At 48.0% G+C, this 25,325-nt stretch overlaps 1 protein-coding gene across 1 annotated transcript in view; it reads right to left on the bottom strand.

Annotated features, from left to right (window-relative positions):
* The window catches only part of LOC123803665 (myomegalin-like), a 74,033-nt gene that overhangs the window by 6,416 nt on the left and 42,292 nt on the right, over nucleotides 1–25,325 (bottom strand). Inside the window, 16 exon segments of the mRNA XM_087866339.1 lie at nucleotides 1,464–1,688; nucleotides 4,686–4,810; nucleotides 6,303–6,492; nucleotides 8,116–8,235; nucleotides 8,931–9,062; nucleotides 10,032–10,283; nucleotides 13,535–13,720; nucleotides 15,659–15,817; nucleotides 16,469–16,692; nucleotides 17,735–17,786; nucleotides 18,813–19,048; nucleotides 20,690–21,188; nucleotides 21,800–21,862; nucleotides 21,865–21,915; nucleotides 22,799–22,991; nucleotides 23,837–24,272. Coding sequence (XP_087722465.1) covers nucleotides 1,464–1,688; nucleotides 4,686–4,810; nucleotides 6,303–6,492; nucleotides 8,116–8,235; nucleotides 8,931–9,062; nucleotides 10,032–10,283; nucleotides 13,535–13,720; nucleotides 15,659–15,817; nucleotides 16,469–16,692; nucleotides 17,735–17,786; nucleotides 18,813–19,048; nucleotides 20,690–21,188; nucleotides 21,800–21,862; nucleotides 21,865–21,915; nucleotides 22,799–22,991; nucleotides 23,837–24,272 — 3,143 coding nt within the window.

The raw sequence follows: 25,325 nt of genomic DNA, 5'->3' as shown, positions 1-25,325 counted from the left end.
CAGAGAAGACAGGAACAATCCCGCTCAGGCAAAGGTGGCTTAGAACCAGCTCTCCAGCTCAGGCCTCTCTGGTGGGCGAGGAACAGGAGCAGTGGCGGAGTCACCGGGGCTGAGTCCTGTCTGGGGTCGTGGGGACGCAGTGAAAAGGGAAAGCCGGGCAGGATGGCAGAGCAGGGAGTCCTAAGTGAACACTACAAGCATCACGGCAGCCCGGGTGGAGCCTGGCATCCACCTATTGTGGTCAAGCAGTTTCTATGGGCCACAGTCCACGGGACACTTTCTTATCTAATGGCCACAACACTGGATCTTGGGAGCCTCACATCATTTGACAAGTGAGGTCACTGTCTAATCAATGACAATCTAGCAGGACCAGGGGGACAAACTAAGATTAACAGGCCCAGGAAAAGCAGGCATGAACGCGTTTGAAACTCCGCTTTAGATAATCCTGAGCAGAAATGCCTCCTATTGAAACACAATTGAAAATAGGGCTCTGGAGGTGAGAGGAGATGGTGAATTAAAAAAAGAAAAGAAAGAAGAGGAAGTTGAAATGAGTGTGTCAAGATGGGGGGGCAGTATTAACATTCAGACTGAAGCTAGGCGAAGGGGGCTGGATGAAGGACTTTGAGAAGAGAGGGAGAGAGCAGGCAAGGCAGTATCTGGAAGGACTGACAAAGAGAGTAGGGAAGGGGATGACAGCCAAGGGGAATAAACGAGGCTGTCCTCCCTCCCCCCCTGCTTTCCACAGCCAGCACCGCCTCCAGGACAGGAACAGTTTCCACTCAGCTGAGTTCCCCTCAAATCAGGGAATGGGAATCTGGAAGGCCAGCGAGACCGAGACAGAGCAAGAGCATAGTGAGGAGGAGGGACAAGGGCTGGAAACCAAAACATCTGGTTTGAATCCTGGGTCGGTGTCTTAGCTGCTGCAAACTTTAGTGTCCTGGTTAATGTCTCAAGGCCGAAGTTTTCCCACATTGAAATACCGAGAATAAAACCTCCCTTACCTCAGATAAAACAGTTTGAAAAATTGTTTGAAAATTCATGGTAAATTGTAAAGCACTCCACAAATACAAGGAATAGATATTTACATACACAGCTATTAACTGTTGAGCCATCCTTATCGTGTCAGACACTTGTAAATTATTTCACTTAATGCTCCAAATGACCATACAACATCTATATGATTATTATCCTCACCCTGAAGATGAGGAAAGTAAGGCTTAAGTACCTGAGACTTCAAACACCTTGCCCAAGGCAAGCAACCTATATGCCCAGACTCCGAATCTGGAGCCCAAGCCAGCTGTGACCCAAAATTGGCCCTCTCACCCGAGGCTGTAGATTGAAAGGCCTCCGATTTCACCCTGACCCTAAGGAGCGTGGAAGAGGGAAGACAGTCCCTTCCACCACAGACATCCTGGCCACCACCCCACTGGCTACGGACTTCCTGGTCCCATTGTCCTTCCTACCTTGGAAGACCGGTTGCTTGTTTCCGGGGTCCTCCTGGTTGGCGGAAGAGGGGCTGAGGCTGGCTTTGGTCCCCCCGCCCTCCAACTGCTGCTCCAGCTGCAGTCGCAGACAGTTGTTCACCTGGATGCTTCGCTCCAGCTGCCCTCGCAAAGCTCGAATCTCTGCCACCAGGTGGCTCAAGTCACTGCTCAAAGGGACCTGGTGACAGGCATCCCGGGTGGAAGCTGAAAGAAGAGAGAGGTGGGGCCTGGTGGCTCGGATCCAAGCTTTTCCAAGCATTGGTCAGAACACTCCACCGGGACATTCCACTGGCCTCTCAGGGTCCCAGGCAACACACCTGGGATAGAGCTGCCACTTTCCCTGTGTGGGGCCTGGCGCACACTGAGTGAGATACCACACACTGGAATTTCCCTGAGGCTCACCTGCATCTAGAGAGCCTTTGATGAGAAGATGGGGTCAAGGCCTATTAGTATTCTACTTCCACGGTAACCCTAGTCCTACAGGCCCGAGAGCAAGGTCTTCCGAGATAGGGGGTCAGCACTGGACTAGAGAAGGGCAGGGGATGAGGGAGAAGGAGAGTTGATGCCCCCATGTTCAGGAGTCCCCACGGAGAGGAGACGAAGGCACCAGGCCTTTGGCAGCGTGTAGGAACGGGAGTCTCCACTAGAGGCCAGGGTCACAACTCACTGAATTGTTCCACTTCACCATGTTTTTTTACCTCCATTTGCCACACACAGTCCATTTCTTCATACTGGGAATGAAGAGAGCTAAGAAATACTCTACAAGACCACATATTTTTTCTGAAATCTTGAAGCCAAATGTATTTCAAAAAGTAGAATTTGTTCTGGCATTTAGGAAAGCAGCAGGATCCGTATGCCATCTATCATGTAGCGCACGCACCGGGATGCACCTGGGCCACAGGCCTTTAGTCAAATACAGTCCTATTTCTGTGATGAGCTGGGTGAACGTTATCACTGAGCGGGGTAAGTGACGGCTGTGAATACCCTTCTGGTCAGTTCAGACAGCTTTTGTGACCAATTGAGTATATGAAAGAGATATCACAGAATTCATGGTTCTCATGCGATTATAGAATTAAGGATAAGACACCATGGGGCTTTAGTGGTAGTTTTGAAATGACTCCTAAAACACCTATAAGAAAGGAGAAAGGCATGAAAGAAAATGTAGTCAGGATAAAGTGGTTTCTAGACACTAATCCCAAAGCTCCATGAAGCTCCTTCCTGTTTCTTTCCCTATATCCAAATTCTCACAAAGTTTTGCTTATTTTTAAAAAATGTTGTCCATCTATCCATTCTTCTTTATCTTCCCAACAGCACCTTGGATCAGAGTCTCCTCACGTAAATGCCCTATAACTGCACCCATTCAGTGGTTTCCCTGATTCGAATGTCTCCTGACTCCAGCGTGTCCCAATAGTCCTACCATCTGACAGTTCTGCTCCCATCAAGTACCTATTTTGCTTGGAAAAACGTACTCATTTTCCATGGCTTGCAAACTTTCATCGTACTTCGTAGGTCCTCTATATGCTGGCGGCTGTCTCGTCAACTGACCTGACTTCTCACACTCCCTGTTACAAAGCTCTCCCACAGGCAGGTTGAACCCGATGCTCCCAGGAGCCCAAGTAAGCTATTCTCTCAGTCTGCGGTAAGCCTAATACTTCTTCAAGTTCTAGTTCACCTTATCATCAGCAAATGCGGAAATCCATATGGTACACCTGATACTTCTTCAAGTTCTGGTTCACCTTCTCATCAGCAAATTAGGAAATCCAATCAGGTTTTATGAAAATTCAAATTTGGCTGAATACTGAAAATTCCATATTGCTTAAGGAATTTTTAAACATACGATCAAAAAAAAATTACAATTGAAAGGCTTAGAGAGCTAACATCCCATCCAAAGCAAGAGCTGCTTCTATGGGATCCTTGACAAGTCATCCTTTTCTATTTAAAGGAGATTTGGATGGGAAGCTTATTCCTTCACAAACTAGCAATCCATCACTCGAAGGCTCTAGTGGTAAGGAAGGCTTAATTATTAAGTCCAAATTCCGCTGCCCTTCATCCTCTGACCCTTGTTCAGCCTTCTAAAGGGACACCAAACACATCAGCTCTTTTTCACCTGATAATTGTTCAAATATTTAAAGCCAGTTCTCATTTCCTTGTGATCTTTTCCAGGCCTAAAATTGTTAGTTTCTTTGACAGTTGAAGATTTCTGGTCCCTTGGCGTGGAGGGACCTCCTTCACTATGGTCCCTGGTTTGCCAATGTCTCTTTTACAAGATGGTGCCCCACAATCTAACAATATTTCCAACATGGTCTCTCCATATGGACACCACTCTTACCCTACTGCGGTCTCAAGTTGAATTGCCTTTTGTAGCAACCTTTGCCTACAAGTTCTTTGTCCCAGCGGGTTTTTAACTAACTCTGCATCCTCAAGCCCACGAATGGCTCAGGCCTCCCCATCCCCTTACCTCTACCACTGATATTTTTAACCAAGCTCAGGGTTGTTTTTTTGTTTTATCTTTTCTAAATTTCATCATATTGACTTCAATCCTCAGTTCCAGCCTGGCTGGAGTTATTAACTTGATGTTTAGAATCCACCCCCCCATTTGAACAACAAGGGGGAAATAGAAGCAGATTTTCCAACATTAGAGCAGTATTTTAGCAGGTGGCAAAAGTCCTCAATATAACGGTTTAAAATTTAAATCCAGTCTTGAAATTTAGATCCTATTAGAGGCATTCCTGTAAATTGTTTTGCATCTTTTAATTTTCTCCCTGGGGGAGAAAATGGGTCAGGGTGGGAGCTGGTTGCCTGCTGTACTGGCTGCATGGGTGGCCAATATGATTATTCACAATATTCCAGACCTTCTCACATGATGGTGCCGTCAGAACAGTTCTCTGAATTAAAAATAAAAATCACTGTATAATTTGGACTTCGATCAACTTTTCTCTGGCCATCTAGGTAGGTAGAGTTGGACTCTTGTGGCCTACTTTTAAGGATGTCTTGGCTGGATCTTGCTCATGTCACCAACCTTGGGCTTTGCACATGAGAGAACCCCTCTCTTCTTATTGGGAGCCCTAGACCTGGCTGGGAGTTTCTGAGGCAGAACTCTGTAGCTTTCCAGAGCTCTGCAACTCCCAGGGTAAAGACCTCACCAATATCCTAAGCAAGGGCAGGGAGCCCATGGGGGAGGGGAATAGGGAGAACACATACCTTTCAGCCCCTTCTTGGAATTGCCATAAAGCGCCTCGTAGATCTGTAGCTCTGACTGGAGAGACTGGAAGAGCTGCTGTTTCTCTTCACATTGTTGCTGCAGGAGGGCCAGCTTATGCTGCAGCCTGCAGGGGAGAGACAAGGGCCTGCTGAGAGGCCAGGGCCCCTGGGCCACTCCAGGACAATCAGCTGTCAGCCAGCCTTTGCATCACAATGTATTAGCCCTAGATGCCAATGCAGGGGTCATGAAGACCATTACTTTTACTTTACAGATATGGAAACAGAGGCTCTGAGAGGTGAAGTAACTTTGCTTGAAGTCATGCCATTAGCTACATTAGCTGAGAGCAGACCCACTAGCCCTGTATTCTTCCTGCCCCTTGGTGCTCTTCTCACAGTGACAGACAGTTCTAGGGTTTATGCTGGGGATGCTCATGACAGAGGGTGTGGATGCTTCCTACACCACGGTGAGACTAATATCCTTAAACTAACTGGAAGGATGAGAACATTTTTTTCTCCAGGATCTGATATGCTGAAAACTTTTTTTAATCTTTGTTAAAATTTTTTATTTATTGTTATTTGTTATCATTAAATACAAAAGCCTATTAATAGCACAAGATAATACACATTTTTTTGGAAGCAAAAAGCTACATTTTATTGTAATCATTGCTTAACCCTTTCTGATAATGTGATCTGATGGTCTGGTTTTTAAGCTCAATTTCCTTAGAATCTGGGTTTTATGGCTAATATAGCAGAAAGAGGTGTAATACAAAAATTCAAAGCTCTAAATAGTAGTTCATCATTGACTATTAACTGAATTATGATTCCAATTTTTTCTATCTTATCTACCAAATATGCCAAAATTTTGTTGAAATTTGGCTAGCAAATTTTCTTCTAATGGGAATTCTTTATTCTTTTAACAAATGAATTCAAAAGCCCTGAAACTCTTTATTTGGAAATTTTTTTAACAGTTTAGATTTTTCTATTTCTAAGTATTTTAAGTGTTCACACATAAGAGATTTTGATATATGGGCATGTTGCCATTACTTTGGGCCACAAAAATCACAAAACAGTAGAAAAATTTTCAAACCTCTATCTATATTTTTTATTTATTTTTAAGAGAGAAAGTGTTGGGGGGAGGGGCAGAGGGAGAAGGAGAGAGAATCTTTTTTTTTTCACATTACTAACATTTACTATGATTTAAAAGATTTATTTATTTATTCATTTATTTGAGAGAGACAGTACATGCTTGCAAGCAGTGGGAGGGGCAGAGGAGGAAGGAGAGGAAGAGGGAAAGAATCCCAACCAGACTCCAAGCTGAGCACCAAGCTCGTTCTCAGGACCCTGAGATCATGACCTGAGCTAGACACAAAACTGACGGAGCCACCCAGGTGCCCCTGATATGCTGAAGCCTTCTAAAACAGGGTGTTACTCTCCCAACTCTGGCATGAAAAAGGCATTCCCAGAGAAGTCCTTCCCTCTGCTCAAAGTCATCCATAAATCAGGACTAGCAGAGGGGAAACTGAGAGTCCCCAAAGGCGCCAATACCTGTCTTGCCAATATCCCTTCTTCTAAATCTGCAAACAGGGCCACCTTCCTTCTTACTGGGCTCCCTCTTACCTGGAATCTTTCTCCTGGAGGGACAGGCATTCCTCCTGGAAATGCAAGATCTCCTGCTGCTTCTCCTTCAAGTCTTCCAGAAGCTGCTGCCTTTCCCCCTTTTGGTGGTCCAGCTCCATCTCCAGCTCTTGAAGCCGTGATCGAGAGGACAGCAGAGCCTCCCTCAGGCATTCTGTCTCCTGGGAGCGCTCTGGTGAGCAGAACACAGGAGGATTTCTACCGTGGGGCCAATAGTCATCAGGAAGAGAAGCCCAGGCTCGCCCATCCTGACACAGAGAACTAAGGCAACAGGAGGGCAGCTAATGCTGCAGCTGCTCAGGGAGGCAGAGGGTGTCAGGTCACTACATCCACACTGCCTGGGGAATGGGGAGCCTCCATCTGGGCAATGCTCTTGATCTTCTGATTTCATAAGGTCTACAAGGTCTACCCTGCTTTTGGAGAAAATGCTGCAGTTTCTTTCTTTCTAAGATTTTATTTATTTATTTGAGAGAGACAGACACAGAGCAGGAGCAGCAAGGAGGAGGCAGAGGGACAGAGAGAAGCAGACTCCCCTCCCCACTGAGCAGGGAGCCTGACACGGGGCTCAATCCCAGGACCTCGGGATCATGACCTGAGCCAAAGACAGATGCTTAACCAACTGAGCCACCCAAGCGCCAAAAACACTGTGGTTTCTAATGCTCACTGTTTTTAAGTTCACACACCCTCTGTGTGATAATCCGTTCTTGAATTTTGCCAAAGAGCAACATCAAGATTTCTTGTCTACGGTTTTTAGAATGTATTATATTCGTCAATTTGAAAATGGGGACATCTGCTCTTTTCTGGGCTTGTGGCATCTCAATGATCTACATGATTTCTCAGAGACTAAGGACAGGCACGCTGAGAATCAGGCTGTAGGTGCTGTCAGTGGTCCGGCGGGAAGTCCCTGGGCCTGGTCGACTGTGCTTGCTCACATCTTAGTGTCTTCTCCCCTGTGAGGTCTGTGCTAGCCTGTCCCGGCATGCAATGGTGGTTTAGCAGTTGTGCCTTCTTTCTTATCTGTGACGACTCGTTACTTCCCCATCAGTGACCTTTCCCCTCACATCTTCCTGCTCTGAAGAGGCAAATTTAGAAATACCACTTGATGTCTCTTCCCGTTTCACAAGCATTCTTTCATTCTGGGTTTAATCCTTTAGGAAACTATTAGTCTTTTATGGCTATTCAATAAATATTTGCAGATAAATGTAATTTGTTATTGATCATATATTGATTTGATCAAGTCAATTGACACTAAGGTCAGCTGCCCCCCAGGTCACAGAGGAAATGATGCCCTCTCCCCCTTGGATGCCCATCGAATAGTGCTGGGAAAGCTCTGGAGGACATTTGGCTGGTGCCTCCAGACACAAAGTCCTGAGGATTACTGAGCAGAGAGGAGCCCGAGTGGGTGAGTAAGGGGAGGTAGTGAGGAGATGGGGATGGCAGCTCAGTACCGGGAGAGACACATGAGGCTGCAGTGAAGTCTGGACAGGTAGAACAGACACCCAACTAGTATCCAGTTTCATAACTAATGACTGAATATCTGAGTATCTATGGGTTGCACAGAGGTTGTGGATTTCCCAGAGCTATTTCTGTCCCTAGAGACTCGGAGTGTGAGGGCCCATGGTTAGGACCTCTCAGGAAGCAGCCCCTTCTAGACTGAGGACAGCCATGGGACTTTGGGTTGGCGGATCTGGTTAGCTGTTGTCTCCACCTTCTTCTCTTGGCTTCAAGTCATGATTGGTGTGCCCAGGGGGAAAGGGAACGGGAATGAGCACAGTGTGTGGCTTTTACCACCCACCTCTAGAAACATGACTCAGCTGAGCCTGAAGGCTCCGGTTTTCTTCCTTAAGGACTCTGTTCTCGTTGTAGAGCTGGGATGTGGCTTCCAGGCCAGGACCATAGAAATTAGAGCTGGATCCTGTCCCAGAAAGTGCAAGCAGACAAGTTACACATTTGGGTAAGAGACACTTTCAAGAAGCTACCCATTCTGTGCCTCCAGAAATACTGTCCCAACCCAGCAGCAGTGCTTGGGTACTCGAGGCCTGGACCCCAAGCCTGGTGGGCCAAATGCCTGGTTTCTGTGTGCCTCCTACCAGTGGGTTCTGTGCAGGCCCCACCACGTGCCCTAGCTTGCAGCTGTTCCAGAGGCTCTGGCCCCGCAATAGCAGCTTCTGTGCTGCGGGCAGGATGAGGGTGTGTGGAAGGAATGGCCTCCAAGGGACAGCAGAGAGGAGAGTAGCGGGAGAAAGGCCACCTCAGTGAGTGGCTGGGGGAGGGCGCCCGCTGACCTGGCTCTACCACCTGCCAATCACATGGCAAGGCACAGGGAGGTCAGTAGGCACTTATATGAGAAGGTTAAGGATGGGATGAGAAGTCAGACACTATGGACATACCTTGTTAGTTCTGCCAAGAGGAAAGTTCTCTCTTAGCTCCAGTCTATCTACAAAGTGAAGATAAGAGGACGGGCCCCACCTGCCTTGGCAGACTGTTTGGAGGGGGCGGGTAGAGAAAATCCTAGCACGGTGCTTTGAAAAGCGTGAAGCTCAGCTTAAGGGCCCTCCCTTCGGAAGTTCCCCAGTCGTGACAGAAGTGGGCAGCTCTGGCCTCTCCTACCATTCCCATGGGCCGTGCAGCTGAGCCGGCGTTCGAGCTGCTCCCGCAGGCGGTCATTAATGCAGATGGACTCCTCCAGCCGCTGACGCAGGTTCTGGATTTCACCAAGATGTTCTTCCAGCAGGTCAGCCCCTGCAACCATCCCGCCAGGACATGGAAGAGGTGGGAGGTGGGGAACCTGGTCACTAGTGGGGCCCAGGTGGGGGTGGGGTTCAGCCAGCAGCTCCTCAGCAGGATCCCTAAACATCCCCATCCTTCCACTAACTGCATTCTCTCACATGGGCACTCGGGAACATGGGGACTCTGCTCCAAGACTAAACTGGCTTTCTGCCCCAGGACAGCCTGGTGCAAAGCCTCCTCCTACACACAGTAAGCATGAGGGAGTTTTAAAGATTACTTATTTATTTGAGAGAGAGAGAGCAAGCATGAGCAGAGCAGAGAGGCAGAGAGAGAGGGAGAAGCAGGCTCCCCGCTGAGCAGGGAGCCCAATGTGGGACTCGATCCCAGGACTCTGGGATCATGACCTGAGCTGAAGGCAGATGCTTAACTGACTGAGCCACCCAGGCACCCGAAAGTGTGAGGGAGTTTTAAATATAAGTGTGCAGTGACCAGTGTAACTGGTGCGAGGGAGTTCCACATGGTTTAGAAAAATAACTGAAGTATCTGGAAAGGTGTGGTGACCTAAGTGTGACTTTCTCTCCTGAGTGCATTAGGGAAGACCTCACTCTGCCCTGATACCGTTCCTCTTACTGACTCTTGACTGAACATTCTTTAATGAGGCATCAAGCCCTTCCTCCAGCCTCAGAGAGGAGATAAAAGTCCATGGACATGAACTTCTCCCGTGTGGCTAATGACATGAGTGTGAGAGCACAAGATGTGTCCCAGACTTTCCCAGTCCCCTGAATAGCACTGAGGCCCTGCGCAGGGTGGCCGAAGGGGGCCACTTAGAAAGGTCCAGCACGGATAGGGCCCTTTCATTTTATCCCCACTCCGTGAGCCGGGGACTAGAGAGATGAAAAATGCCCCTGCCCAGGTAGGAGAGGGGTAGACTCTCAATGAGATTTCGTTTCATAGGCTGACCCGTTCAGCTTCATGTTTTACCTGTAGGTTTGGAGTCAAGCTGACACACAGAGGATCCTGAGGACAGGTTGCCTGATACACTCCCTTTCTGAGGCCTCATCACATCCCACTGGCTGCCGCTGCCCAAGTAGCCAGGCTCCAGGATTCTGCCCGGTTCTGTGCTGCCCCTCAGAGGAGAGTGGGGCTGGGCGGGGTTGAGATAGTGGGAAGAGGTGGCTTCTAAATGGTTGCTTGGCAATGCAGCTGGGGAAGGAGGATGGACGGTGCTGACACCTGGGCAGAAAGAAACCGGAGTGAGGAAGAGAGGATTGGAAGGGAAGGACCAGCAAGGAAGTGTGGGATTGTTAAGAATGGACACTAAAGGGGACATGTGCGATGTCGGAGATCCCAGTATGTTGCAGAATACCAGTTAGATGAAGACCATACCCTAGAGGCCATAACTTTCACCCCATGTATTTGCTGGTATGAGACACCAAGAGGCAGAGGATGGATAAAGTATCTGAAAGTCACCAGGAAAAGGAAAAGTCCAGTGGCCCCACTCCTGGCTTCTATTATAATTCCTCCTGATAGAGCCCAGGAAAATTCCAGGAGAACTCAGTCCCAAAGTCAGGGGATATAGCACATTCCTATTTACAGATGTGCTCAGTGCTAGCATCCATGGAGGGATGTAGGACCTTTCATTTAACATAGGCTTATGCTTTCATAGATCTTGGGAAATCATCGGCCTTCCCCTAAGCCAAATCATCTCTGCTTCTATGTAAAAAGAAGTCTCTGGGAGAGACAGAGAGAGATGGGCAGGGCTGCAGTTTAGGATATTTACATTCAGAAGACTGCTTTCTTTTAGGGATTATCAGCATGGACAGCAGAGTAAACAGATAGCTCACCCGAAGTAAAGAGGAAGAGGTCATCATTCCTTCCAACCAAGCCAAACTCCTCTGAGGGGATAATGCAACTGGCACTTGTCAATTTTTATCTCCACTTGTAACTGGCTCTCAAATTTGGCTACATATTAGAGTCACCTTGGAAAATGTAAACAAATATACACCGAAGCCCAGACCTCCCAGAGATTTTGACTTAACTGGGGGTACAGCTTAGGCACTGGATGGTTTAAAGTTCTCCCAGGTGATTCTAATAGGCAGCAAAGTTTGAGCAGTACTGTCCTGGGTCTCTCCCTCCACAATTTGCAAAATACTAGATGTTCATTAGGATCACTGGGAATTAAAGAGAGCGATGAGAAATGTCAGCATCTGAATTTTTTTTTTTTTAAGTAAACTCCATGCCCAGTGTGGAACCCAATGTGGGGCTTGGACCCATGACCCTGAAATCAAGACCTGAGCTGAGAACAAGAGCCAGATGCTTAGCCAACTGAGCTATCCACACACCCCTCAGCATCTAAATTTTAGTTGGGATTCAGTAAAGATGTGATTTCCTACCTCTTCCACACCCCCTTCCTCCCCAGCCCAACACAACGCAAAGGGGGAAATCAGGGGTTGTTGACAGCTTACTTTTTAACCAAGGTCGTAGAAGGTTCCAAGTCTATCAGTAACAGCAATCAGTATTCTCATGTTCCAGTTTGCCCTGGTCACACAACATAGAGCACATGCCCTAAACCATGCAAAGACACTGGACAGATTCTAGCACAAGGAGATTTTTGCCCCACGGTGACCCGAGAAGCCGCCATGCACCACTGTCCACATGGAAGCTTTGTTCAAAGCAAACAAGGAACACTGGTAAGCTGTAGACCCTCAGAGAGAGCTGTGCTTCAGGTCAGACAGACAAGACAGGGCTATAATCTTGCTCACCAAAGCTGGGACCATCCAAACTCTGGTCAATGGCTCCGACTAGGTATGACTTCAACACATATCAACAGACCCTTTATCATGTACAGATGTGTCCTATTTTTCCTTTGGGACAAAGACAAACTGACAAGTATGGAAAGGTAAAGGAAAAGAAAAGTAAGCTAGAGAACATTCTTGCCCTTTTGATATGGGACAAGTTTGTTATCCATCAACTGTTGGTTCCAGAACTGCTAAAATAACAAGTTCTAGATCAGAGACATCAGAACCTTCTACTGATCTCTAAAGAGAAACAGAAAAGGTTGTTACAAGGGGCTTCCAGAATCTGTTGAGCTTAGCTCTGAGCAGGATGGTAACAAAACCATCCTAGGCAGAAAAGGTATCATGGAAAAACAGGACTGGGAGCAGAAGACCTGGATTCAAGCCCGTCTCTCCCACTTACTAGTAACCTTCAACAAGTAGCTCTACTCCCCTAAGCCTTAGTCCCCTACTCTGACTCTACCTATCACGCAAGTGGTGTGAGGCTCAGGGAAGAACAGGTTCGTGTTGCTGGGTAAGCCTAGACTGCTACCCCTGCGTGAAGCTGCAATAAGCAGGAGGCAGTCTTCTAGACTTCCCTGCCTGCAAAAAAGGAACGTGTGCAAACTCTCCTAAAAAGGGTTTTACCTAATTGGTTCTGGGAATCAAAGTGGAACAGAGTAGACTAGACAGTGTATTCATTTTCAGCGTTGACAAAAGAAATAAGGTGGGGTAAATGACAACTGGGGCTTCAGGTGTATGACTCTCAGCTGTGGTCTTAGGTTACTCGACACAGCACCTGGTGACCCTTACCATCAATCTCTGGCTCACCTGAGTTATTTTTTTTTTAAGTCACAGAATGTGGTTTTAAGGTAACATCGAACTGATTTCTAGGTGCTGTTTTTGTTTTTGTTTTCGTTTTAGCATTACTAGAGAGCAAATTCCTCATGTGAGGGTTTTCCTTATTTTTTTCTAAGCTATAATTGATCACACACAAAATCTTTATGATGAGGCATCCAGCCCATACATGTATCAAAGCCTTTCCAAAAAGCTGACTGACTGCACATAGTCTGTAACTGATAAGATCAATGATCTCTGGGAGTCAGAGGACAGAATTTACAATCAGGTATCACAGTCTGTGCTTCTGGTTCTAGCCGCCCACATGTCACCTGTCCAGGGGTGGAAATGAACCTTGTGCCATAGGAAGAGGGGCTTAGTCACCTCTTCTGAATCTACTACTACTACTACCCTTTTGGCTCTCCACCTGATGATGTCAGGATCTCACCCTGATTAAGAGCATTTTTCACAGGAGGAGAATATAACAGGCCTGGAAAGGATTCCCCGGAAAGTGGCCGTCTTTCTCATGGCCTCTTCGTCTCACATAGGCAACACAAAAGCTGTGGCCCATGCCCTGCCTACAAACACATCACCGGCGTGTCAGGCCTTCAGCATACTCGTTGGTACCCCACACTGTCAGCAGCAGGAGAGGAGCAGCTCTAGGGCCTGGTGAAGCGATGAGACACACACACCAGCAAGACAACAGTAAATATATTGCCCAAAAAAAGCACTGGGCCATCTGTCAACCATCTGCTGGCAACGTGTACACCCTATGTTGTTTTTAAGAACTCTGCCACCAAGCCAAAGCCATGCAGAGCCACGCAGGGTGGGGCTGCCATGCCCAAGCACACAGATGCAGCAGGAAGTGCTCACTTTCTCCCAACTGTTTCTGCAGCATCTGCAGCTCCTGCTGAGCCTCTGCCAAGGAGACCACGGGTGTCTCACCGCAGCCAAGGAGGGGAGGGCCAGTGGAGCTGAAAGGCAGGAAGCTGGGTGGAGCTGAGGGCAGTGGTGCCTGGGGAAGTCTAACCAGCGTGGGTATGGAGGGAAAATGAAGGCCTAGAGTTGGGAAGAAAGGAGACATGTCATTAGAAAGAAAGTGAGAGAAAGGAACGGGGAAAAGATGGAGAAGATGAAACTATTTCTTGTGCAGATGTCTCCCTGCGGGGTGGCTATCCTTCCGCGTGGTGCTGGCGGACAAGGCAAAAGGCAAGCATTGCTATCCAAGAGGCTGGCTTAGTTGACCGCTCCTCCTTCTCCCTTGCCAGGGATATCCGGCATACATATTCTATGCTCATCTTGGAAACCACTGGCTCTAGAAGGCAAGGTGGCAGAACTGTAACCCAGGCAGCTATGGGAGCCACTCCCAGCCATCCCAGGTACGGATGGGTCAGGACGGCTGTGCCTCAGTGTTCTCAAGTGCCCCGGGCATGAGTCGGTCCTTGCTCCTGTGACAAGACTCCTGACAACTAGAACTCCTCTGAGAGCATGAAGGCTCACCCTGAGGAGGGCAGGAGCTGGCTACCACTGTGGGGAAATGTGCATTCCTCATGCATGTAATTCAAGAGCATCATGGAAACAAACCTCAGAATCTCAAATCAATGGGTTCATTCACCAAATGAAAAATAAAGGTCTTGCTGCAGTGACTCAGACACAATAGCTTGCATGCCTGCTGGGCATTCAAATCCCTCAGGAAAAATTCTTAATATGTGCAGATTCTTCAGGCCCTGATCTACTAAGTCATAAACTTTGGAAGGAGGGCTTGGAAATTTGAATTTAAAATAAATCTTCACAGATGAGCATGATGCAGCCCATCTACAGACAGGTCTCTAGGGACCTGCGATGTTCTGATGTTTGAATCTGTCTCCTCTTTCCTAAAAACAGTTATATGGCAGGTAGCCCTCGGAGGGAGCAGAAACCAAGGCTGACCTGCGGAGAATGCCTTCCAAGGTAGATAATGAATACATTCTAATCACATCCCTCGCCCCAGAATGCTGACACGTTATCAGAGCAGCATGGCAAGGACACCCACATTGCCAAGTAACACAGGCCAGGCATCCTTCAGGGAGGTGTTCTGATTTTAAAATCCCTGGCCTTCTGCCCTGTTGACCCCAAAGCATTTACACAGATGTCTACAGGGCTAGGCAAATAGCTTTTCCCCATGACTTCCTGGGCCAGCTGCTGTCTACTCTGGCCCAGAAACATTGAGCCCCGGCTCAGAAAGAGCCAGACACAACCCCTTCTTAAGATTTTGCTTGACTTGTTCTTAGGAGAGACGGGGGCAGCAGAAGGAAAGCACCGTGTTTCTTCGGGCACCTTACCACAAGCCACACTGAAGGCAGCCAGCTGGTGATGGCAGGAGGTAGGAGGCGAGGACAAGGTTTGCCTTTGCCCTGCCATCACTGGTGTGGGGCCCTAATTAACAGCAGACCCCCTGGCAATTCGGTTGGGGCAGGTAAATGAAATGTATCCCTCCAACTGGCTGCAGGACATGCACTAGGTACATACCAAGGGCTGCCAGCCAGTTCATAAATCCGTGAGTGATCGTGTGATGTGAACAGAAGCTAGTCTGAGGACACGGACATCCCGAGCTGCTGCAGAGACCCACCGTGCAGATAAAATGGGTAATTCTTAGAGGCGAGCAGCAGAAGGGCCTTTCTTTTTGTTCTTTGGCTACTGTAATCCTGGGAGAAACATTTTGCCTCTTTGCTCCCCAGAGTGAAATGAAAGAATGAAAATGTTTACTTTAAAATGATTTGCCAACTACTGGTCAAAATTGGGATGCAGATCCAAGTCTATGTGGATCTCTGATTTGTCTACAATATTTAAAACAAAGAAAACACAGACACAGTTGGTGAACTAGGATGGCCTCTTGATTTCGTCTAGGATTTGCTGCAGAGAAGCCCCTGACAGTGGAAACATTCGTCCTTGAAGAAGAGTCAAACAGGCTGCTGAGGAAGAGGAGACAAAGCTCTGGCCGTGTTGGCTGTCGCATACCCGGATGGGCCTGGCTGGCCTCCTGGGGGGGGGGGGAGTTCTGGGGAGCTGGCAAGCTGATGGGTTTGCTGCTGGGTTCGGCCTTAACCCCCTGAGGTGCACTGGTTGCTGATGACTTAGAAGACAGTACAGCGGAATGACTCGAATGATGGATGGAATCTACAAAACCCATGAATGAAAGAAAATGTTTGGTGGTCGACAAAGAACTGGAATCTGGCCTTATATTTAACCAGCGGTACCAGGGCAGAGCCTTGCTTTCTGGGAAAGCACCAAGCACAAGCACTGTGAGCAGGGTTCATTTCCTTGTTTGCAGATAGCTTCTTGAGGGAAGCAAACCACCTTAGAGGTGAGAGTGGGGCCCAGACATGGAAACCCATGGAAATGGCGTTTCCAAGAATACCAGGTGGAACCAACAGAATCTGTGACCACTGACAGATACTCAGGGGATACTGGCTCAGGAAATGGAGTGAGCAAGGCCACTGCAGGAGGGAGAAGATGTCCCATTTTAAGAAGGAAGTCAGCAGTCTATGCTCATGAAGCAATGGGGAAGAAAAGCCTTCCAGGATCTTCTCCTTCTTCCTATTGCAGTTCCCCTTGGGTCTACCAGCATGCGCATCCAGTGGAGACCCAGTGACACCCTGTGGAGTCAGGAGCACAGCAAAGATCCTGAGCCACTGGGGCGTGTGCTTGGTGCTTGGTCCCAGAGCCACGTTCAGCCTGATACACACCGAGGTGGAGCTATAAGGCCTGGCTACAGAAGTCTCCTCTCCGCCTGGAGAAAAGTGGTACCACCCAGAAAGCAGAGGCTACCTGAGTGGCCAGGCAGAGCCTTCTTCTCTTCATAGTGTGTGTACTCGCTGGCTACATCCATGTCAGAGCAGGCTTCTAGCTCATCAGACAGGAAGGAGGAGCTGCTGGGAGAGCGCTGGGAGTCCGACAAGGCATGGCTACTGGAGGGCGTGAGGGACCGGGCATCCAGCTTGGCCTGCAGGACCTCAATCACTTTCTCCTTCTCCTGCAGCTCCCTGCTGAGCCTAGTAGGGTGAAGGGGGACAACAGGTGAAGCCAAGGTCACCGGACCAACTAGTCCTGACTAAGGCACACGGGAAAAGCCGCAGGAGTCAAGGGAACCATTCTGGCAAAGAATGATCAAAATAACCTATCACTGATTAGGGGCGGAGGGTAGGTGGGGTGCAGAGGGAGGAGGAGGTGCAATAGCCACCCAGGGCACTGGCCCCGTGAGATGCTGGGGACTAGTGGAGCCCCAGCCAGCCCTCTAAAGCACAGCTGCTCCAAGTGTGGCCCCAGCAGAGCTGTTGGTTATCAGTCTCCAAGAAGGTAAGTACAGTAACTGAAGGTGAGCAGTGAGAAACATACAGCATCGTGGCATTGCCACTGACAACCAAGAGCAGGATGCGTGGAATCATCTGGCTGATTGAGGGTACAGCCCACGTATGTGTCTGTGATGGATCAGAAATGAAAACAGAACCAAAACACTTTGCTCTTCATGACAGGTATTCTGAGAATGGTCTAAAGCACACTTCTGACACAAAGGGGCTTGAACTGGTGGCTACAACAGATTTTGAGCCCATATTTTACTACAAATGATAAGAGTCTATGCAGTGATTCATGGAAAACTGGCTCCTGAGATACTGCAGCCTCCCAGGCATCTGCAACGTCCAGGCCTTTCCCCCCTAGGAACTGTACTGTGGTTCTTTGATTCTTTTTTTCCCCCCAAGGAAATTGAACGATTATTAAACTAGCTGCCAACTCAACTCAGGGTAAGCCAACTTAGTAGCACAAAGGAGGAAAGCAGAGGAGAACTCTGGGGGTGCCAAGGGCCCCTGGACCCTGGTTAGTTTACTGTTGGGTCAGACCAACTCTAGTTTACCAAGCCTGGAGAATAAATATGCAAATAGAAATCAACAGAATTATGGCAAAAGAGCGTAAAGAATTAGGCTAAGGTGTTCCATGAATAAATGAATTCATTATAATCAGCATTTCCCCTCCCTGATCTGTGAAGTTGCAGTCACCCTGGACCCCTTGGGCCTTGTTCCTGATCCTATTTCAAATTACCTGAGGGCCCGCGGTTCAAGTCCACCTTGATCTTTCTCACTTTTATGATTCTCTGTAAGCCAAATTCAGAAAGAAATGGTAAGAAATTAAACAGGTCCCACTTCCCACATTATAAATGCACGAGTACAGAACGGTGACTCCTCTGTGTATGTCCAGGACATGTAGGAGAATTACTTGGGAAGGCTGCAGATTGTATCCTCGGAGAGGAGACCTTTAGGCTCTCTTGAGCTCACCAGGCAGACCTCCCCTGACCTGGTGATCAGCATCATGACTTCCTCTGCCCTAAATCAATGCAAAGAAGTTTAAAAGGCACTTGCCCAGCTTCTCTCTGGACCATTCCAGCTTCCAAGCCTGCCACAGACTGACTCGCAGAGGTATGCTGTGTGTCCCATCACAGCATTCATGTGGAACCCACTCTTGCTCCGAGGAGATGACAAACCACCCTGTCCCACCTCTGCACCTGCCACCAGCATGTGGGATGTCTGGCCCCCAACTCGGATCCTGCTGTACTCCCTGGGTTACTCCCAGGAAATGTTTTCTAAGTAAAGAGCTCCAATGATAACCAACATTCCTAGCCCTTGCACTATGACATTCAGTGTCCAAATCACGTCCTAAGGGCAGGGTGCTTTCACTATATTGGGGTTATATTCATGTACGACACCATGAAATAAACAAAGAGACAGACACTGAAAGGCTAAGTCATTGCCCAAAGCAAGTTAATGGCGGCATCCAGGGCACAGCTTGAGTCTTGCAATTCTCAGGTCAGACTCTTTTCACTATGACGAGGTCCTCCGATCTCTTCTCCCTTTCTCCCCCTTAGCACTGGATGGACACAGCCTGCTTTCCTAAAGACCACTTGCCACGAGTGCTCCAGTTTCTGCCATTGCAATCATGACCTCCCCAACCCTGTGTTCCTCCTCAGTGCTCCCCACCAGCCAGTCCTGATCCTGCGATGGCCCCAGGAAATGAAGTGGAAGCAGGACCTGGGTGAAAAGGCCGTGGTGGAGGTGTGGTGGCCACCTGGGCCTGGAGCTGTGGGAGTGACTGAGTGTGTGCCAAAGCTGTATGATCAACTTACTGGTGCTGAGTTTGCTGGTAAGCCTCTCTGTCAGCTGGCTTCCCTGGGCGAGCTGCTCCCGGAAGCTCTGCCCCAGGTAGTAGTCAATGTCATTGCTCCTAAGAAGGTCCTCAAAAGATTTTACTGTATCTTTGGCATGCTGGGTGAGAAGATAACAGATACCTCTGCCTTCTCGCATCTTTCGGCGTAGGTTCGACAGCTCTCGGGCCTGATCCTGAATCAGGGAGTCATATTTCCTAATACAGGAGACAAGAGGAAAAAATAAGAATGAAAATGAGTGAATGTTAAATTATGGGCCTGCAATAGAGATTTCCGTGAGAACATCTCTAAGGAGGTCCCCCACGCCAAATTCTGGCACAGAAACCAAAGAAGGTATTTAAGAGTAAATCCTGCTCTGATACATGACATCAATTTAGTGTGCCATCGTTCTTACGCTGTTTTATACGTATTAGTCATATGTCCAGAAGAATCCTAAGTCCTGTGGACGTAAATACAATGCCAAATTTCACATTCCTCACAGGACTAGTAGAGTGTAGATTCACCGTTGATACTCAAGAAACACTAAATGTATTTATTGAGTAGATACTCAACAAACACAATAAATAAAAATAAATTCAGCGATTAGAATCACTCAATCCTGGCACACCAGGCTGGCTCAGTCAGAAGAGCACACGACTCCTGATATCAGGTTCGTGAGTTCAAGCCCCACATTGGGTGGACAGCATATGTAAAATAAACAAACAAACGAACATGGGGGGGAAGGGAAGGAATCACTTAATCCTAAGTCTAGATAGGATCTTTCGTGCCTTCTATTTGGAAGACCGTCTATATTACGGCAGACTGTATTTTGCCAAGATGGCCGTTACGCAAGTTCCTGTTCCACATGATGTTTTGTAAATGTGCCTTTGCCCCTTCTCTCATTAGCAGGTAGAGGCTGTTCTCCACCTCCTTAAATTTGGGCAAGCTCTGTGACCACCACGACCGAGGTAATGATGGAAGTGACATTGTGCCAAGCCCAGGAGTAGCTCTTAACTGTCTTGGCAACTTCTACTTCCTGTCAGTTGGAAGCCAGCTGCCATGTAGAAGTGGAACCACCCTGGGACCACCATACTGTGAGAGGCCCACCCCAGGAAGAAAGGCCCTGGAAGACGAGAAGCCAAGGGTGGAAAGGGAGAAGCCAAGGAGCACCACATTGCCAGACACATGAAGGAAGAAGCTATGTCCATCTCCAGCCACCACTGGACAGCAGCCCCATGAGAGACCCCCAAGTGAGAGCCACTCTGCTGAGCCCCGTCAATCCACATAAATTATTGTTTGAGGCCACTAAGCTTTTGGATGGTTTGACATTCAGTGCAAATAACAAGGACAGATACCTAGACAGAAGTCTACCCAGTGTTTTTCAATATAAAGTATCAATAGCAGTATCAGTTATGGTAAGTAGTACTGAGAGCTTAATATATGTTAAGCAATTATAAGCACTTATACTAATTCATTTAAACCCAATAACTACCCTTTGAGATAGGTTCTCTTACTCTCCTCATTTAATAGGTAAGGAAAGAGGCCCAGAAAGTCTAAGTAAGTTATACAGTTAGGAAGTTCCAGAGCTAGGATTCAGACCCAGGCAGTCTGGCTCCAGTCTTACTACGACACCACATATCCGGTCGCTTTACTAATAGATTCCTGAGAGGAAATCTCAGAGACCTGGTGTCTCCCAGCAGGGCCTACTGACCTGTCTTCAGATCTAGGCCTAGCATTTAAGCGGGTGTTCTTCTGATTGCCCTGATAGGTTCTCTCTTCTACCTGCCTGGGCTAGCCCACCTCCAACACAAACTTAGACATCATCAATCAAATAAGGGTCCAAAGAGTGCCCCTCTTACCCAGGCCATGAGGCTGATCTCAGCTCCTCTGCCAGCTTCCCTTCCACTCCAGTTTTCGGGAGCTGGGCCACTCTCTGGATCAGACTCTCCAGATCCTTTTTAGCCTGAAGCCCCGGGGGGTAGAAAGCCCCAGTGCCATCAGAGAGCCACCCCTCATCCTCATCAGTGACACTGTGAGGTGAGGATCCCTCGAGGGTGCCAACGGCCTTCAGCTTTCGAGGTCTCTCCAGACTAGATGAATAATCGTTTGTAACTGAGAGGGACCGGACCTGGCTCTTGAGGTTTTGAATGATCTTGTTGGCATTCTGCAGCTGGGCCTTCAGGTCTCTGATGTCCTTATGTAGGACAGAGATGTCTTCCGACTTTCCATATGCCTGGAACTCCTCCTGCTTCCCTCGAGGGCTCTCCAAGGGCTTCTTCCCTGGGGAGCTGGCCGCTGAGGAGCCCAGGTACCCCTCCATCAGGATGGTTTCCCTGAGGCTGTTATGCTCCTCACACTCTGAGAAAAGACAAAGACATCCTCCTGAATAAAGCTATGCATGCTGCTGTAGCTGGAGCAGCTTTGGTGCTGGGGATAAGAATTCCTAGAGAAAAAGTTGAAGCGGGACTTTATTCAGCCCTGCACTTTACTAGCATTCAAACATGGTATTTCGTATCCACTCAACAGCCCTGCAGGTCAGGCACAGTCACCTTCTACTGCACGGAGTGTTTTTTTCTTTTCTCGATTTCAGTTTGGTGGGTGTCCCTACAGTCAAAGTCCTTTTATGATGGAAAAACAGGTCTTTTTAGCTGAGGGTTTGCATATCTCCAAAAGCTCATCTGGTTTCTTCATGAAAAAGTCAGCCTTAGACGATCATCTGTTGGATAAAACTTTTCTTCTCTTAATTAACAGAGTATGTTGAAAACTAGAGACATTCCAACTCACACTCAGCCTCACATTGGATAAGACTTCTCTGCCAAACTTCCTGTGCCTCGCTAGTCCTGGGGTCCCCTTCAGTCTACAGCACCCCCTCAGCCCTACTCCTCATCAGGTGTGGGACTGGTTAACAGCTCCTAGATGTGAAGGCCGACTCCAGGGAGGCCAGGTGAGCCCTTCCCTTGTGTTCCTACCGGGACTGGTGCTCTCCTCCCGCTCAGCCTCATTCTCACTTCGGCCGAAGGTCTCATACCCAGGTCCTGGAGGTCCACCTGCACCTGCTTGCTGTCCTGCTTCACCAAGGATTCACCTGCTTGGGAAGAGACAGAGGGTGTCACGGAAGCTCTGAATGTCCCACGTACCCCCTCAACCTCAGTGGCATGTGCCCTAGCCCTCAGGGGACAGGGAGGTCAGAGCCAGAGTGGGATGGATGGTACTTTGGACTCAAGTGGGAGAAAAGACCACCCACTCCAGGCAGGACTTCCTTGCACCAGGATGAGCCTGTTTGCCACTGATGATCTCACCTCCAACAACTGAGACTTTGTAGGGACCAGACATCTTTAAGTTGGGTATTATATGAATCATCATCCCTAGAAGCCCCAGTGAAACCAGCAACTGCTTTATCCACAGAGGCTCAGTAAATACGTGAATGGAGCTGAACTAATTTAGAGTCCTAAAACATTGAGATCCATACTGTTCTATAAGATAGCTATCAGTCACATGTGACTACTTCATATTAAATTAATTAAAATTAAATAAAACTCCCAAGTTGAACTAGCCACATTTCACATGCCCCATAAGCATTTCCATCACCCCAGGAAGCTCTACTAGAAAGCATGGATTCTAAACCAACGGTGATGACATATTTTTGAAGAATATGGTTTGGTGCCAAGAGGAGGAGAGGAACTATCAGTATATGTTGAGAGATGTAAAGCATTTTGCTGACTATACCAGAAATCAGCAAACCCAAATGTTGGCCCATTTCCTCCCTATATGGTCACTGCAAACTTGCTTTGTTCTTTATTCTTCTCTGCCAGGTGCAAAAACTGAAGTTAAATATGCATTTCCACAGTTCTAGGACCTGGTCAGGATTAAATTTGTTTTGAGGCTGGGAAAGAAAAGGGAAGTCTGCAAAGCATGTAGTTTCTCAGGGAGAAGACAGACACCTTGGTGATGGTGAACCTAAGACTTACTAAGCATGACTCTGTATTTCTCCAGCTGGTTGGCCTGGGCAAAGACTGTGGCTTCTGATATCAGCAGCTTCTCCTGGAGATCCTGATAGCGTTGTTTGCATTGGGCCAACTGGGAGCGCAGGTGCTTGGTGGATCCAGGAAGGCTAAATTCTGACTGAGGCCCAGGGTCTCGGGCCTGGGGCCAGTTATCCAGCTGTGAAAAGAGCCAGCACAGGGACCAGCCAGTCACGGCTCCTTCCCTTTCTGAACCTGTGGACTTTACTCATGGGTTTGTTACAGCATTCCTCACGGCCTTTGGTAGTGGCTTGCTTTCCAGCTCCGAGCTCCTGCAGAGCTAGGATCATGTTTTATTCATCTCTGTATCTACAGCACATACTACAGTGCCAGTAGAGTCCAGTGAGGAGCTCTCAGTATATGTTGGTGCAGTGGTTGAAAAGAGGAGGGTAGACACCTCTCCTCATCTCTCCCTGTGCTCCTGCCCCACCCTTGTTCCCCCCCAAATCCTCTATATTCCCTATTTACTCAATACTCAGCAAAGCCCCTCCCATTATGAGGATCCTGACAGCCCCTCCTGTGGCTCAGGAACAGACACCTGGGATGAGCTGTGATGAAAATGGCAGGGATAAGGAGAGATGTCATTACACACCACTTGTCTGGGCTGCCTTAACCCCCAGGCGTCCCTATACCACATCCTACTGAAATGATCTGTTTCGTGCCATCTTTCCCCACCGTACTGCATACTTACAGGGCAGAGACCAGGTCTTACTGCCTGCTGCCCAATGCCTACTGTGTCATCTGGAAAATTAAGTGCTGAAGAAATATTTATGAAAAAGTAATCACCCAATTAATATTTATGAGATAAGGTTGTAAAAGATTTTATAAAGGCTGAATGTGTATACAATATTATTACCACTGCTTGGGGGCAACGGTGCCCTTCCTCAGACCCTCATGACCCATGGGGCAGAACTGTTTAAGGTAAACACTGTTACCTCCAGCCCTTCTCCACAGGTCTTTCATTCCATCTAATCCCGCACTTACTTGGTGGCCATCCACTATGAGTGCAGCCCCAAGGTCAAGGCCCTGGGGTCTGGGGCAGGGCCTTATGGTCACGGGCTCCTCTTCTTGGTGTTGGGGCTTCTCAGGAGAACACACCAGCGCTGTATTCATTCTGTCAATCTCCCGGGCCAGGCGCGCAAGGAGCTCTGGACTAAGTTTACTATTTCCGTCCTTGCTGCTTAGCACCAGCTGTTCTTTGAGGAGGTTGATGATGTTGTGGGCATTCTTCAGTTTTCCCTGGAGCTTTCTGAACTCAGCCTGAAGGCTATTCTCACTCAGACCCCCTCTGGCTACCACAGTTTCCACTGTCACCTCGCCCTTCTCCTTGTCTTCCTCGATCTCCCATCCATCAGACATTTCTTCTCCCATCTGCTCTTTCAGCTCTGCATTCTCAAGGCAAAGGCTCAGCATGGTGTTCCTGCAGGAAACACACACACAATGAGGGGCTGGCTCTGCTCTCGGCCTCGGTTCCTGTAGTCCCCATCTTGGTCCAGCAGAGACTCAGAGATATCCCCAAAGCATGAAGCCACCTCAGAGACCAACAAGGACTCCCTTATTTTATAGACAAGGAAACCAAAACTCAAGAAGAGGAGAGACTTGCTCACACTTCCATAGCTACCTGGTGACAACACAGTCCCTAAAAATCTTGGACTCAACACACCGGTCTAGTTGTCTTTACCCTGGTCATTCAGCCTCATGTTCTTTTTTTTTTTTTTTTTTAAGATTTTATTTGAGATAGAAAGAGCACAAGTGGGAGCAGAGGGAGAGGGAGAAGCAGGCTCCCGCTGAGCAGGGAGCCCAACGCAGGGCTCAGTCCTAGGACCCTGGGATCATGACCTGAGCTGAAGGTAGATGCTCAACTGACTGAGCCACCCAGGCATCCCCTCAGCCTCATGTTCTAATTTTCAGTGGCTTCTGGAATAAACAAGGGTACTTACAGTGTTAAGGAAGACAAAACAATAAGAAAGACCTTGCCTAGGACAAACTTATTATGGATTCTACAATTCTATTAGTTATCATCGGTCAGTTTTCAACCACTGGATGAGAAAGTGGGACCTAGGAACAAAATAATTAAATAATACCAATCTAGAACTACAATCAATTGCACTTCTGTAATTATTTGCTTTATGTCTGGCTCTTGTGATAGCTCATCTTCATGAGGTCAGGGACTCTTTCTGTCCTGTTCACCTGTATCCCCAGAGCCTTCCCAATTCCTGCCACATAGAACATTCACATTTGCAGAAGAAATAAAATGGATAAACAACTAATTTTCACCAAGACATTCTAGATTCCATCCTTACTTCCCACCATACCCTTCACCAAGTTTGGATGGAAATGATTAAAAAAAACAACCATGGCTTTAACAAGGCAATTCATTTAAGTAGGCAGTTTGCTTAACCTCTTTGAGCCTCAGTCTCCTTTTACATAACATGAGGATAACTCGTACCTAGTAGAGTTACTGGATGCTTAA

This window comes from Ursus americanus, chromosome 12 (assembly GCF_024610735.1).
Source record: "Ursus americanus isolate L20-20 chromosome 12, mUrsAme1.1.p, whole genome shotgun sequence".
Classification (NCBI taxonomy): Eukaryota; Metazoa; Chordata; class Mammalia; order Carnivora; family Ursidae; genus Ursus; species Ursus americanus.
This window is presented reverse-complemented; position numbering and strand designations above follow the sequence as displayed.